Source organism: Sinocyclocheilus grahami, unplaced genomic scaffold, assembly GCF_001515645.1.
Source record: "Sinocyclocheilus grahami isolate Dianchi unplaced genomic scaffold, SAMN03320097.WGS_v1.1 scaffold534.1, whole genome shotgun sequence".
In the NCBI taxonomy this organism is placed as follows: Eukaryota; Metazoa; Chordata; class Actinopteri; order Cypriniformes; family Cyprinidae; genus Sinocyclocheilus; species Sinocyclocheilus grahami.
In genome coordinates this window covers 494,279-511,338 of record NW_015505713.1, presented here as the reverse complement: position 1 = coordinate 511,338, position 17,060 = coordinate 494,279, and the positions used below count along the sequence as shown (strand labels likewise).

At 38.5% G+C, this 17,060-nt stretch overlaps 1 protein-coding gene across 3 annotated transcripts in view; it reads left to right on the top strand.

Annotated features, from left to right (window-relative positions):
• tanc1a (tetratricopeptide repeat, ankyrin repeat and coiled-coil containing 1a) overlaps positions 1 to 17,060 on the top strand; it is a 125,590-nt gene that overhangs the window by 70,649 nt on the left and 37,881 nt on the right. For all 3 annotated transcript variants that reach the window (XM_016238228.1, XM_016238227.1, XM_016238229.1), the window contains 3 exons: positions 9,811 to 9,932; positions 12,527 to 12,737; positions 15,030 to 15,302. In XM_016238228.1, coding sequence (XP_016093714.1) covers positions 9,811 to 9,932; positions 12,527 to 12,737; positions 15,030 to 15,302 — 606 coding nt within the window. The remainder of the gene's footprint in view (positions 1 to 9,810; positions 9,933 to 12,526; positions 12,738 to 15,029; positions 15,303 to 17,060) is intronic.

The window sequence follows — 17,060 nt, the reverse complement described above, 5'->3', positions numbered from 1 at the left end:
TGTGTTTGTACAGTAAACGGGTTGTGTGTGTGAGATCATGAAGACTTGAATTTGGCTTATTCAGTACTCAAAATGTTATACCTGTCTATGCAATACAGTAGAAAACTGCAATAAGTTTAGAATACGACCCCTATTAATCAAACTTTTTTTATTTGATTTATATATATTTTTTTATTATTAGACTAGTATTATTATTATACCCTCACTGGGGGCTGAGCCCCCTAAAATGAAAATCCTAGAATCGCCCCTAGGTGAACCTCTTAATCTCAGTCGATTCACTAGAAAGTGAAAGTAAAAACTGACGACGCTACATTTAACGGTGCATATTCTCTCAAAGATGACGAGAGATGAATCTACTTCATATGCTGATAATGGTAGCCTATATAGCTAAATGTTTTAATGTACTCCCTTAATATTTCTCTTGTGGCCCGAGCATAGGCTAGTGGGGGAACATTTTTTTTTAAAAAAGATAGAAGAAACGTAGGCTATTTAGTCTTAAACAGGTTTTTTTTTTCTTTTTAAAAAAGTCAGTGCTTGAAATAAAGCTTTTTCATTGATGATTGCAGTGTTAATAATTTTCATTATAGGCTTATAATTCATTGTATAACAAATCTGTTTTGAAAGACCTTTTTAAAAACATTTTCAATGAGGAGTAAGCTAGCCTAATCAGTATTATCCTTGCAGCACGTCAGTAATGCGCTATGAAATTATTGCGGGGTAAATTAATTGTAGCCTAATATTAATGAGTGAGTGAGTGAAGTGACATGTGGCCAAGTATGGTGACCCATACTCAGAATTAGTGCTCTGCATTTATCCCATCCTAAGTGCGCACACACAGCAGTGAACACACACCCGAAGCAGTGGGGAGCCATTTATGCTGCGGCGCCCGGGGAGCAGTTGGGGGTTTGGTGCCTTGCTCAAGGGCACCTCAGTCGTGGTTTTGAAGGTGGAAGAGAGCGCTGTCCATTCACTCCCCCCACCTACAATCCCTGCCGGTACGAGACTCGAACCCGCAACCTTTGGGTTACAAATCCGACTCTCTAACCTTAGGCCACGACTTCAGGCCCTAAATTTAATAGTAAAAGTAACTTATAATAATAATAATAATAATAATAGGCCTAATAGGCTAATAAGAAGAATATAGCCTAACAGGCCTATGTTAATTGAAAATGCCAAATTAGATAAAATTATTTTATTCAGATGTCGTGTTTGTGATAGTGAAATTTGTTATTTAAATTAATAGGCCTACAAATTAGGAAACGGGTGCAGTTAAACACCGACTGAAATCACTGACTGAGCTCAAATGACATTCATAATCGACCTGGCAGTAGTGTTTCCCAGCTTCACAGAATGAACCGGTTTGCGCGTGGAACTGAAAGTCTTACCGTTACTTGCGGGCTGATGGACGGGCGCTCTCCCTCGTCAGTGCGAGTTTTTAAAAGTCTTTTTTACAGAATTATGCATTGCTGCTGTTTTTCTAACATTTTTTAACACCGCTGCAAATTACAGTCCAACTGAATGGGTGAACACGCACAAATTTACATGTGCGACATGCCTGAAACATCCTTCATAACAATTGGCTAACACTGCTGTCAATCAAACTCATCAAGAATTATGCAAAAACACATTTGATTTATTTTAGTTATTTGAGATGTTATAATAGTTCTCTAATTGTGTTAAAATAGATTAAACAATAATTATTTAACAAATATTAAATGTGTATAATAAACTGGGGGGGACCTTTCTTCAGAGTGGGCGGGCCTGTGCCCGTTAGGCCTGTCCGCTGCCTACGCCCCTGATGCTAGTAATATGTATGCTAATAAGCAACTACTTAATAGCGAGAATTGGTCCCTATACGGAAGTGTTACCAAAATGTAGTTGTTTATTTTTATTTTAATACACTATTAATAGTGTAAATGTGTTTGTGTATACAAGATAAAAAAATATAATTGTATATATTAGGGGTGTAACGATACACGTATTCGTATTGAACCGTTCGGTACGAGGGTTTCGGTTCGGTACGCATTACAAACCGAACGATTCGTTGGACTAATCCGATTACATTTGGAAAATAAAATAGTGTGTGAAATACAATGTTCTCAGTGCCACTGCGCTCAACAAGGCAGCCCAAACGACAAAGAAAAACACACTACTCCAGTCAGGCATAGGCTGAACTAGCTTGTTCATTGCAATATGGCTAGTTACTAGGGCTGGACAATAATTTAATATCAATATATATGGCAATATAATTTTTTTCAATAACGGTGATATGATTTTTAAACACATTTCCGATATTTCGGTACACATCAGTATTTCCCATACATTGATTTATTTGTGGCATTTGACTTTGTTGAATAAACATGAGCACTGCACGTTTCAAAATCAAAACGCAGCGCAGGTGTTTTATGTGAATATCTTTGAAGGGAACCAACTGTCTTCAGAAAAGTTTAGAGGGCATTTTCATTTTATCTGATAAAGCAGCATTCATGAGCGCAGTGCTGCTTTTTGTACAGCCGTTACCGGGGAAAACACTGTTACTAACGCTCCTGAAGCGCCTCCTGCTGGCAGAGAATGAGCCCGTCTCCAGAAACATGTTTTTGTTGTCGCTCACTCTTTGTTTTTGTTTTCTGCAGCAACTCTGAGCACTTTTCATATTCTTTATTCTAGCTGAAGCACTTTTCTTTCAATCTATAAGAATAATCAGCCTGTGTTATAGTTTAAAGTTAAATATATTAATATTATTTAGGTTGAGAGTCTTTTACATTTATTTGACAGTGATTTCACTTCTTTCTTTTTTTTTTTTTTTTTTGTATGAAGGCTAAATACAAAAAAAAAGGTGAACATTAATTTATTTGTGCAGTTTTTCCCCCCTAAAATATTATATAGTTTTATAGGAGGAGGCTTCATAGACTTGGCAAATTCATTTTTCAGAAGTTTGTAGGTACAGACATCAGTTGTGAGCATTCTTGGCAGTTTGAGGCTTTTTAAAATATTGTTCCTATCGATATCAGAATTATGGAACTAGACGAAAACAAGGAGATAAATACACTCTACAAACTATCCCCGCAGCATTTAGGCAGGCATTTCCAACTGATTCAAACAAATCCCCGTAACAAATCATGATTAACATTTTTTTTTTTTAAATCAAGGAAATTTCTCTGCCATTTCTTTCTTTTTGTTGTTTTGAAAACGTACCGAACCGTGACACCACTGTATCGAACCGAACTGTGAATTTTGTGAACTGTTACACCCCTTATATATATATATATATATATATATATATATATATATGTATGTATATGTGTGTATATGTGAGTGTGTATGTATAGATAGATAGATATTAAATAAGATAAATATTACTATTTTATTGCTAAATTTGTTAACATTTTAAATGTGTTTTGTATTTTAATATTTTGTTGATTGTAATTTATTCCTTTGGTGCGAAGCTGAATTTTCATCATTATTACTCCAGTCTTCAGTGTCATATGATCATTCAGAAATCATTCTAATATGCTCGAGAAACATTTTTGATTATCAATGTTGAAAGCAGTTATTCTACTTAATATTTGTAGAAACCGTGATAGAGGGATGCTCCGATCAATCGGCCGGAGATCGGTATCGGCCGAGAATCACATTTTATGACTCGATCGGTATTCACTACACTTGGCCGATCTCACGAAATGATCGCGATTTGATGACGTCATGATGCGTGGGGAAATAAATGATTTGCCGCCACAGTCATGTCATCGCCAATGTGGAAATGCTATGACGTTTCGAGAAACAATGAAAAATTCGCTATTTGTCGTGTATGTTTTGCATGATGATATGATGAATGGATGGTTCATTTTTAACAGCAGATTTAGTGACTTTAGAGCTGGTCTGCGCCTCACTGCACACGTCTGCGGCGCGCTAAGGCTCCACGGGAACCGGAGCTGATCGCGGCCGCTCTAGCCAGTGCTTGTGTTTATGAGCCAGCAGCAGCATGTTTCTGAAGCAGCTCTCTGCTCTGCTTGGCTAAAAAAATAGTCTTTTGTGAGTTGTCACAGCGTGGAGGACGGAACAAAGCCTCGTCGGAGCCGTAAGGGATAACGGTAATATAACACGCTGATCGTGGGCTGCTTCTAAATGAGCATTTATTTTATTTATAAAACAAAATATCATCTTTGGCCATATTAGCCTACTCAATAGCATTAACACAGGCTTTACTCCTTTCAAACTTTTATCTGGAATGTCACCCCGTCACTGCAACTTCCCGATCAGGCGAACTAACACACACACACACACACACACACACAATCTTCTGCCTCATGAAAACAATGTATTTAAAAAAAAATTTGTTAATATTTGCATCATTTGATTTATTTTATCCACCCGCAACCCACCTGCAAATAATCAGAATGCATTTTTTATTACCCTACCCGCTGATTATCCGCAGCGCCCGTGGATATAAGAAAAGCTAAATATGTTTGCTGCGTAAATCAGACGGACTTACTGAAAATGCAAATTCATTCTCTGCCAGCAGGAGGTGCTTTAAAGCGGGAGAAACAGAGGTTCCCAGTAACGGCTGTACACAAAGCAGCGCTGAGCTCACAAACGCTGCTTTATCAGGCATATATAACATGCAAGATGAAATGAAAATGACATCGAAAATTTTCTAAAGATATTCTTCCTTCAGAAATACAGTGATATAAAAACACCCGCACCTCGTTTTGATTTTTAAACGTGCAGTACGTGCTCATGTTTATTCAACGAAGCCTTTTGGAAAATCCGTCAGTTTTGATATTGTGGCGAGCGCCACAAATAAATAAATGTATGGGGAAACACATTCCACAGCACAATCACCTGAGCCCGACTTTACTTTAACTTCACCTTAACTTTAACTGCGACCTGGTAGGCCCTTATTGCCCATAATCTCTGTACCCCACATAACGGCACCCTTGAGGATTTCCATGTTCTTTTGACAGATGGGAGAATTTAAAAAAATCAAATTCCAATCATATTCAAAATATTTTTAATATCAATGTTTGAACTGCTGATATTTTTAATGTCAATGTTTGAACTGCAAAAGCAACACATTCAATTACACTGTAATCCTTTATAAATGTTAGTACTGTTTTAAATGTGTGTTCTTAGAGTGTAAGGTCCTTCCACATATTTGAAAAATGCAATTCAACACATGCTCTTGCATGATTTATCTACAGGATTACTGATATTAATCAACATATATGGTGTATGTTGCTCGCAGTTTTTAAATGCAGTCCAATATTATGATCTCAGTTTAATCAGTGCTGAAATCATAAAGAGAGGATATTTGGTGGACTTGGTGGTACTTGGATGTTCTGATTTTAACAAACATGGTACTTGGCTTGAAATGTTTGAGAAACATTGAATTACCTTATAAACGGTGCCGTTTTTTTTGTTTTGTTTAAATGAGTAACATCTGATGCTATAAATGGTGTTGCTGCTTGTCTTTCTATGACATCAATTCATTACACAGGTTTATTTCAGTTTGCCGTACATCACACATTTAGAGTTTAGATTTACGCAGCTCACGCAAACAATCAATAGGGAATCTGGCAACAGTTCTGAAGTGTTTTTCTCACTCACTCACTCACTCACTCACTCACTCACTCACATGCACACAAACACACACACACACACACACACACACACACGTGTTACTAGACACTCACTCACTCACTCACTCACTCACTCACATGCACACAAACACACACACACACACACACACACACACAAGTGTTACTAGACTTCTAGACTTCTGGCCTGCCAAAATGAGAAGGCACCAATACTGCTTGAGTGCTCTGCAAAAACAAGCCATGTCTAACTCTGTGTGTGTGTGTGTGTGTGTGTGTGTGTGTGTGTGTGTGTGTGTTTGTTCGGTGTATGTAGTCTTCATAAGCAAAAGGGGAGTGAAATGTGTGAACTCGTTGGGAGGTCTTGTGTGTGTGTGTGTGTGTGTGTGTGTGTGTGTGTGTATGTTCGGTGTATGTAGTCTTCATAAGCAAAAGGGGAGTGAAATGTGTGAACTCGTTGGGAGGTCTGTGTCCTTTGGCAAACATAGATCAACTGGAGACCAGCTGAGAGGAGCTGGCTGCAGACTTGTGGACCACCGTAAATGTGCTTAAAAACAATCCACCCTCATTTCACTGTCCTAATGTCTGTACTGTATGTGAAGAAAAGCAGAATAAATTGTTTAATTAGGGTACATTTATCTAGATTAACATGCTTTTATATGCCTTCGAATGTAGACCCAGAGGACAACCGTGCAAATGGTGCATTTCATTGCATGTTAATAAATGTTTTATGAACAATGGATTAAATATGGATTCTGCCCTGAGGTTTGTCTGTGAAATCTGCCGTCAGTGGAAAGCAAAAACAACACTACCTGACCAGTGGTGTCAATCGATCGTGAAGTGATTTGTGTAAAGCTGGATTGATGGCAGGAGATGTTAACGAGGGAGGGAGGGAGCAGGACAGGGTGTTGCTGACGGAGTGCAGTATGCTAATGAACTGTGGCCTGTTGCCCTGTCACTCCCTCAGGGATGCTACACACAACTGCCTTGCTCATTTACATATCGTAATTGTGTAAATATAACTGACCACATATTTGTTTAACTGTGCTTTTGTGTCTTGGTATCAGTTGGCTAATTGGTATCAATTAGAGTTTTGTGGCATTTCGTTTATGTGCGTGTTAGTATTATGGATGTGATTCTTATTTTTGTCATTCTTACATTTTAATCTATAAATTCAATTTGAATAAAGTTGTAGGCTGTTACCAATCAAATTAAATCTGTATCCACAAAATCAATTTTTGCACTGCAGAGGGGGCTCAGACTGCATTTAAAGCAGCATTTAGATGTATTTACACTGCAGTTGCATCAATGATGCTATGTTTTAAAAATATTTTGAATACTGAAATTTTTTAAAACTGAATGTATCTAGTGAGTCAATTAGTTATTTATTAAACTCATTATGTATTCAATGGCTGATTCATTCAGGAATGTCTTCAAGCCCTTTGAAATGTCCTACCATAACTTCTTGTTTCAGTAGGAAAATGTCAACAAAAAAGAAAACCGATCTAGTTAGTTATTCTTGCTAAGGCAACCATCACTACTGTAGCTTGTAAAACCTTGCTAAACCTTTACCTCTAAGTATTGAACGTTGACAACTTATTGCGCTACAGACATGAATGGTACCTCAGATGGCTTTGCATGTGGTGGAGAGTGGTGCTATTACACTACTTCTCTAAGTGATCAGATTTTCACCTATAGCAGACAACAAAATGGTTGAAGAAAATTACAAAGAGAACAGCATATGAATGAGAGTTAAAAGTGGGTTATTTGCAGTTGCAAGGTGGTTACTTGCAAGTGAAAAGTAATGTGCTACCAGCTGTAGCGAATTTAGCTCACAACAGGAAATATGAATAATTAACCATAACTAATTATGATTAATTATTAATATTTTAGATCCACTGTAGATATTTAGCTGACCACTCAGGGTCAACCGTCTTGTCAATTCTAAGAACGTTAATTTCCTGGTTAAAGGAAATAACTTTCTTACTGTACAATTCTATAAGTTTGTAACATAAATCTGCATGATTATTGACTGAGTTCGATATTATTTGTTAAATATAACAAAAAGTTGTGTGTCTGATTGGTCCAAATGCTACACAGCGATGAAACTTTAGCGGCCACATTAAAGCGTTTTTTAATATTGATAATAATACAAAATGTTTCTTGAGCACCAGATCAGCATGTTAGAACGATTTCTGAAGGATCATATGACACTGAGAGTAATGGCTGCTGAAAATTCAGCTTTGCCGTGAGCATGTGTATGTGTGTGTTCCCTAGTGAAAAATAAATATACCAAAATGTATTTGAAATACACTTATTTAATGCGAAGGATACAACAAATACTTTTGCATATTTATGTACATAATAAAATACCCTGCATTTGTACTTTTAGGGCCAGTTTTACTAACAGCTTGCGCCAGCGCAAACTGTCTTTTGTCATTAAAATTGTACTGTCAGGTTTTACTAAAGACATGCACTGACGAATTGGCACTGAAAAGGTGTGAACAGTTATTTTTGCGCCTGACCTTATTGAATATGCATTTGTAGGAGTTTTCCTTTTCAGACGGAAAAGTTGTGGGAGGAGAGTATTCAAATGAATCACGCAGCGCGTTTTACTAACATTTGCGCTCGTCAAATTACTGGCATTTGCGCCATTATTTAAAGCCCCCCAAAACAGCATGTCTTAAACTATTTTGCGCTTGAAATGGCTGCAATTATTGTTTCTAGGAGGAGGCACTGCAGAGAGCGTGTGGTAGAAGGGAAAGGATTAATTTATTTTGAATGCCAGAAGATCACATTATCTGAACATATCGTTTGCCAAGCCATGTTATTTTTAATTTGCTTCAAGAAATAAAAGACTTCTTTGAACCCTCAACTTGGAGTCATACAATACCGGGTCTATCAAAACTTCTTGCAACCCTTCATTTTTTTGCCTCTGGTTCTTTTCAACATACTGTGGCGTCTTTATTTCTTTATTCTTTATTTGCGACTACACTAATTTGCGCTGCACTTGGTATATTGCGTTGGTCGATATGTAAATGAGATGTTGCGTCTGTGTTCTTTAATTTGCGCATTGTTAGTAAATGACCCGCAGAAATTTCCACGCCCATCAGCGCTGTTTTGGAGTTGCGCTCTTGTGCTAATTTGCCCTGTTTTGTAAAACTGGCCCTCAGTATATTAAATTGGTATACTTAGTGTGCTAAATGGGAACAACTAATTTTGTACATAATGCACTTTTATTGTGCGGAAGTAGTGCTGAAGTCCAACTAAGGATATACTGAAGTGTATTTGATTGTGCAAAAGATTGACTACTGCAAGTATACTTTAGGTACACTTCAAATATCTTGCATTTAAAATCAGATATCCTCATCAATAGTGACATTAAAAGACATTTTAGGCTTAATATTAAGAAATGTGCATTGTGCATTACTCCAAATCTAACCGATTTTCAACACAACTCAATGAACATCACTGAATTAAATCCCTAAAATGTCAGTATAATGTAGAATGAATGTTTCTTTGTATGTCTGGCAATGCAGAATTGTGGGATGGTGTCGGTGCACGTGAGAAGGAGAGAGAATGAATGAACGTGTGTGTGTGTGTCTAGTCAGTTGTACTAGCCCAGTGATTGCAGCGAGCACGATCTCTGCTCATTCACATTCACACCCTGTCCTCTCTGTCTCACACACACACACACACACACACACAGCCTCTGAATGGATGGAAACTTGGTTGTCATAATAACCGCATCTCAAACCTAGTCTTTTTGAAGCTGTGCGGAGCACTGTAAATACTGTGTGTTGTACTACAGAGTGAGAGATACAGGGCAACAGAGAGGAGGGGGAGAGAGGGAGGGATTGAGACTGAAAGAGAGAGAACAGTTGCGAGAGAGAGAGATGTGAGAGGGAGGGATGCAGATTGCGAGAGAGCAGAGGAGACTGTGAAAGGCAGCGAGAGGAGAGGAAAGGAGAGCACAGGAAGTGCCACACCAGTCCTTTGGATCTTGGTGAGTTGGGACAGATTTGCCATACGTCCTGGAGGAATAGCGTTGAATATGTAATTAGACTGAATGTAAGGTTTGAATATAAATGTGGTAGATGTATTGTCAATATGAAAGTATCCTTTGTGTGTTTGGGTACCTGTAGGCATTTTGATTTTGGGTGTGGGCTTTTTGTGTGCTGCATCCTCTAACCATTGTGTGTGTGTGTGTGTGTAGAGCTGCTCTCGCCGGCTGAGTCTGGCTCCTCCCCTGCTGTCCAGGAGCTCATGACACGATTGGGCTTCCTGCTGGGAGACACCATCCCCACCTCATCACAAACAAACATGGAGGAGAAACAGGTAAGCATGAACCCTACAGGTCTAAACACCCAAACTCTGACAGACATGCAATCAAATACACAAAAAACCTGCCTGCTGCATCATGTCACTGATGATTGCAAGATTAGGACGATAAAATCCTTAGAAACAGGAAACGGCTTCTGAATTTTCAGTCAGGTTACACCCAATCAGCCTTAGATACCAGAGGTCATTTATCAGAGAGATCGATTACACTGCTGGAGCTGTTCTGCCCTCAGAATCACACTTCCACTCCAGACACACTACTGGAAGAGCTTGGTTTTAGATTCCACTTTTTTAAAAAGTTGTTCACACTCTTCACTGCTGGCAAGATTGGCTTTTAATAAAACATTGCAGTAGAAGCACAGTTTTTTGTTTGTTTTTTAATTGGTGCTACATGATAAGAGAAAACGGGCTGTCAAAAAGATAGGTGAACTTCAACACACAATGCACAACAAAAATGTGGAAGTACAATTTGTAATTTTCACAAAAGCTTTCAAAATCCACTGGATGACATGTTTTGCTTTAGTTGACAAGCATTTGAGTACAGGTGACATGGAAAAAGAGTTCACGATGACATTGTAAGTGATTCCCAGATGAAGGTTTATTTTAAATTATTTATTTACATTTTATTAATTTATGTATTTATTTACTTGTGTGTGACAGCTTAGATTTGTGCTTTGTTGTGTCAGTGTATAGCTGTAATGTACTATTTCCTGATTACTAAACCATGGCTTTGATTTTCATTCCGTGTCTTTTTCTATTTATTTCTAATGTTCAAAGATATTTGTGTTGGTTTGTCCACATCATCATAAAGTAGATCCATCATACAGAGGTTTTGAGGCGTTTATCTGGGATCTAAGTTGCTCTTAAGTGGCTTATGTAGCGTTTTTATGGATTGCTGCACTCAAAGCTACTAGTTGCTGAATTCATCCACAAACATGATTCATCAGTCGTGTATTATCACAAATGAGAAGCTGCTTTCTGATTGGTCAGTTTCTGATTTTCCCTTCTGGCTTTTCAAACACAACGCATTAAGTATGAATGCTGGTTTCTGCGTGTTTGCTGCCTTGTACGTGCACAGCCGCTTTATAAGGGTAGAAACCATCTTGATGTGGAGAAGCACCCTAGAGATGTTGCTGCCGGTGAGCAATGCAGTTTCTCCGGGGGAAAACAAATGATGCAGGTGGAGCAACAGTGTCCCTCTTACGCACGCTCATCTAATGCTATTGCAGCACTGAGGAAATTATTGAACAGGTGCATGAAGCTCTACCTGAAAGCTTGAGCTCTGCTTTAATCTGATGTGTGTGTGTGGAGAGATGAGAGTCTTTCATTGGTGAGCGGCTGGCAGGCAACAGTTCTCTGGGGACCAGGGCTCCGGTACACTGATTCCCCTCTCTCTCTCACACACACACACACACACACACACACCATCACTCTCCCTGACCTATATATAGAGTGTGGATTTGATGTACTTTGTACAGTATTAAAATAAAAGTCAAACAGAAATCTTAAGTCTGTTGGTTTATGCTCTGTAAGCACTTTTTTCAGATATGCAGCAGGTAGATTACCCATAATTTCTCACACACCAGCATTATGCTAGTTCTTTGGGTTAATCTGCATTCAGCTCTTTTAAAGCATTAGTTCTCCGCTTGGGCCAGCCCTCAGCAAAACTAAAAAAGGGCCAATGGATGATGCCAAAGTATTTAAATGAATACATTTAATAAAAAAATGTACTCTATAACTGAATTCAAGTGCTAAAACAAAAATATTAGATGTAGTAGCTAAAACATTTATTGAAGAACATACAGTTCTTGAAACTTCTGGAGTCACAAATTTAATCATGGTTTATTATTTAATATATAAATACTAGCTTGCAACTTTGTCATAATTACAGCAGAAATACCAAACATATATTGGCTTTTGAATATTGTGTTGGGGAATGGGGTGCCTTTAGGTCAAAAAGTTTGAGAACCACAATTTTAAAGTCAACATGAAACTGTTTGCACCCTATTTTATTTCTTTAATGTGATGTATTTCTGAAGAAAATTTAGAATTGGACTTAATTTTTCCATCTTGACTTGATTCAGTTGTGGACAGATCACAGATGGATTTTTTACAATAAGACCAGCATTAAGAAACATTTAAGTCTCAAAGCCTTAAACCTTTAATCCAACAGTTGTTTTTCAGATTTCAGTCAGATTTACTCTTTATCCCTAACTAAAGTATTGCCAGTGTAAACACTGGTAAAATGCGGATGTATGTTTGTCTGTGTGTTGGTTACTGTCGCCATTGCAGGGTTGAATCTGGTTCTAAAAGCATCTTATTGGTTGCTTATATTGGAACAAAAGCAGACTGGAGGGCTTGGAGTATTTTTGGCCTTGCCCTTGTATGGACATAAGAGCTGAGTTTAACAGTTTCCATCTATCACTTTATCTCCTCGCTCCCTTTTTGCTTTTCCTCCCCTGTCTTTTTTTTCCCTTCATGCAATGTTTGTTTATTTATTTATTTTTTATGTTTGCTTCATTCCTCTCTCCCTCTCTCTCTCTCTCTCTCTCTCTCTCTCTCTCTCTCTCTCTCTCTCTCTCTCTCTCTAGTGTATAGTGTCCAGTCAAGGCGTGAGTCCCTGCTCCACTCTGACCAGCAGTACGGCATCTCCCAGCGCCGAGAGCCCCTGTTCCACCTTACCTGAGACCTCCTCCAACAGCAGGGCTCCTGTCATCTTCTCCAGCACCTGCTCCACTGCCACCTCTACCATTATCACCACACCCAGCTCCACCCTGGAGAGCAAGGACAGCGGGATCATAGGTAACATCTACCTCCCTGCAAAGTCCTCCTTTATCTCAAAGTCCACTTTTATTTGCTACCATTTTTCCATGGTATTAAAACAGTTGCTTCTAGCATATAGGCTCAATACAAACTTTTTGTCGATAATTTCAGAGTTAAGGCTCTTTCACATTGAACACAAAACAAAAAGAGAAACAACTCACTGATGAATGGTCTATTCAAGCCAAGCGTGAAAGCATATCTGTCGGGCTGAATTAAAAGCTGGTCCGCCATCCAGCTGTCAGAAGCACAAGAGAAAATGTTCAATACATTGTTTCATTTTTCATTTTTATTGCTGAAATTACAGAAATGACATTTAACTAAATCCAAGTCATTTATGTTTTTTGTTTAGTAGAATTTAATCACCGAAGTTCAGCAGGAAGAATGCTGGCATAAAAGGGAAGATAAAGTCCAAGAAGTGTTGTTGTATTTTTCATCTTTTGACAGAAATATGTTTTGTTTAATAAAAAGGTATTTGTTTCAAAAGTGGGGTTTTTCTTTTGGAATATTTTTTTCAAACAGCTTGCTAATCATGCCTTATGATTTATTCAAAAGGTTTGTGAGGGAGGGGGAGGGGGAGGGGGGTTAGTGCAAAGACAGCACAACACTTCTGTCTCCAATGCCTGTTTTAAACCTGGCGATTAAAGGGATACTTCACCAAAAAATTAACATTCTTTCATCATTTGCTCATCCTTATGTCATCCTAGATATATATGACTTTATAAACAGAAACTAACTTTTTTTAGAAAAATAATCAATACTTAGCCCTTATAATGGAAGTGCACAAGAACTCCAAAGTTGACACTTCAAAAACCACATAAAGTGAACATGACAATAATCCATACAACCCTAATTGAATATTTTTCTCAAAATCGTTGTTTGTGTTCACGGGACGAAAGAAAGTGTATACATCTGGGATGGCATGAGCGTTAATAAATGGTAAGAGAATTTTAAATTGAGTTTCCTTTAGCTGGCAAAACAACTTTGAATGCATTAACGTTATGTATAGTTGCAGCTACTCCATTACCTCAAATCTTATTGTTTGGTATGTTTTCATTGCCAATTGTCATAATTGTCAAAAAGTACAGTAAATGTTAATCTCCAGTCTAAATGACTCCATAAAACTGCTGAATTGTGATTGGTTTGTTTACATAGTTTAGTGCGTAGATTACTTGAGGAGTTAATTCTGTTTATTAATAGTAAATGTCAGAGTTCTTTACTACTTTTATAAGGAAAGGAAAGGACATGACACGTGTGGCCAAGTATGGTGTCCCATACTTGTAATTTGTGCTCTGCATTTAACCCATCCAAGTGCACACACACAGCAGTGAGTAGTGAACAAACTCACGCACACACACACCGTGAACACACACCCGGAGCAGTGGGCAGCCAATGCTGCGGCACCCGGGGAGCATTTGGGGGTTCAGTGCCTTGCTCAAGGGTCTCACCTCAGTCGTGGTATTGAGGGTGGAGAAAGCACTGAGCGCACTGCCCCCACTGACAATCCTTGCCGGACCTGAGACCCGAACCCGCGACCTTCGGGTTACAAGTCCAACTCTATCCATTAGGCCACGACTGGTCCACTTATAAGGGGTCAGTTTCACTCCCCCATGCTCTTTCTGCTTTTCCTCTGTTTCTCAGTGCTGTTTATGAGTTTTTGGCATCTCTAACATGTTACAGCACATTTAGAGATGCTGACAGAGGTGTGTATGTTTATGCACGACTAACTTTTCCGCACCACCAAAAATCAGCGCCAGGACCGTGAGGAAGACAGGAAGCGAGCACTAGACTTCCTGAGACTGACTTATCAAAGCTGTTTATTGTTTAACTTTCTTGAAGTGTTTTTGTTGGCCTGTGCTGTTAATGCTCATGAGTCTGAGATACGCTCTATCAAAACTGGGACAGCGTTGTGTCTTTATTTCAGGTCTGCCGGAGGTTTCTTGAAGTAGGACATCAGTAGGTTTTTCTAAAGCCCAAAATAGTGTTTTTCTATTTGGTTGCAGCAAAGAAAGGTCAAAGACAGCTGCATTAAAGCAAAATGTCTGACAGCAATTACCTGAACGAGTTCTATTTTATGTCTTTACACTCTTAAGATCATTGTTTGTTGACCGTTTCTCCAAAACTGCCTTTGATGGTTAATTCCCGTTTTTTTTCCGTGATGTTCTGGCTTGACCTTCTATGGCGTTCTCTCCTCTTGTGTCCTTCCCATTAATATCTGGCCCCTCCCCCCATACCTCATTCACCTTCATCTCTCTCTTTCTCTCCATCCTGCAGCAACAGTCACCAGTTCCAGTGAGAATGAAGAACGCTGTGGCTCTAGTCTGGAGTGGGCGAAAGATGGCGGTGCGGGTGTAAGGGAGGAGAGCGGGCGTAGCGCTCATCCTCCCTGTACTCCCATCACCCCAGAGGAGCCTGCGGTGTCTGGTGAAGCTCAGGTGAGGACAAGCACCATAGTAGGGGCAGCAGCCGTCATGACATCACCTGTGGATGGACCAATCACGTACCACAGCACTTCTTTGGTTATGCCACGGCCAAATTCTGTGGCAGGTGAGTAATGAATCATCACATGCTGTATTATTTATCACTGTATTATAGAATTTGGATGAGGAGTTTAGTACCTTAGTGTTTTTGCAGCATTGTCCATTCCATCCCTGCTGAATCTGTGGCACAATGCTACAAGAAGTTGTATTTTACCCAAGATGTGAGCTTGCGATCTGAATTGAATGTGATTAGATAAAAATGCTGTGTACAGCAAAATAATATGAAGACAGTATTTCTTTCTGCTGCTTTGTCTTTGCTGGATTCACAAACGAATAACTCTTAGTAGTCTTTTTGTAATGAATTACTCAGAAACACTAAAACACTGAATCAGTCACTTAGTGAACCACTAAAATGTTACTGCATTAAACTATAAAAGCATTCTTTTAAAAGAATGTTAGCAAAATACTATTATTTTGTATATGTACTTTGGAAAATAAACCTTTCAAAACTTTGGGCATGGGTAATTTTTTTTATGTTTTAAAGTCCTTTTGATCACCAAGGCTGCATTCATTTGATCAGAAACACAGTGAAAGCAGTAATATTGCGAAAATTACAATTTAAAATAACAGTTTTCAGTAATAGTTTATTTTGCGGTGTCCTTGTTACACGTTACATGTACTTACTATTATAATAACAAAAAACTGTGAATAATTACATGCAAGTAACCCTAAGCCAAACCCTAATCCTAACCATATAGTAAGTACATGTAGTTAATTAATATTATTCTGTACTTAAATTTATAACTACACTGTCACAAGGACACCTCATTGTAAAGTGTTAGCTGGGTTACACTTTATTTTAAGGTTGTATTAGTTAACATTAGTTAATGCATTAGTTAACATTAACTAACAATGAACAACGCATCTGTTCATCATTACTTAATCTTTGTTAACGTTAACTTACGCATATACTAATATGTTAGTTAATGCATTGTTTCTACTTTAGATTTAGGTTCACCAATAACCCAAAATCAGTCCCCAAATGGTGAGTTAGTATTGTTCATCCTTTGTGTGTTAGCTGCTACATAAACTTATGTACAGGTGCATCTAAAAAAAAAGTTAAACTTTCAAATATTCTAGATTCATTACATGTAAATTTAAACATTTCAAAAGTTCTTTGTTTTAATTCTGATGATTAGAGCTTACAGCTCATGAAAGTCAAAAATCCAGTATCTCACAATATTAGAATATTTCCTAAGATCAATAAAAAAAAGGATTTGCAAAATAGAAAAGTTCAAGTTCTTTAAAGTATGTTCATTTATGCACTCAATACTTGGTCGAGGCTCCTTTAGCACACATGACAGCATCAGTGAGGTGTGGCATGAAGCGATCAGCCTGTGGCACTGCTGAGGCACTACTGTTTCGACTGTTTGTCATCTTTCTCTTGAAAATATCCCATAGATTCCATATGGGGTTCAGGTCAGGCATGTTGGCTGGCCAATCAAGCACAGTAATATCATGGTCAGCAAACCACTTGGAAGTAGTTTTGGCACTCTGGGCAGGTGCTAAAGTTCTGCTGGAAAAGGAAATCAGCATATCCATAAAGCTGGTCAGCAGATGAAAGCATAAAGTGCTCCAAAAACTCCTGGTAGACGGCTGCATTGACTTTGGACTTGATAAAACACAATGGACCAACACCAGCAGACGTCACAGCAGCCCAAATCATCACTAACTTCGGAAACTTCACACTGGACTTCAAGCAGCTTGGATTCTGTGCCTCTCCAGTCTTCCTCCAGACTCCAGACCTTGATTTCCAAATGAAATG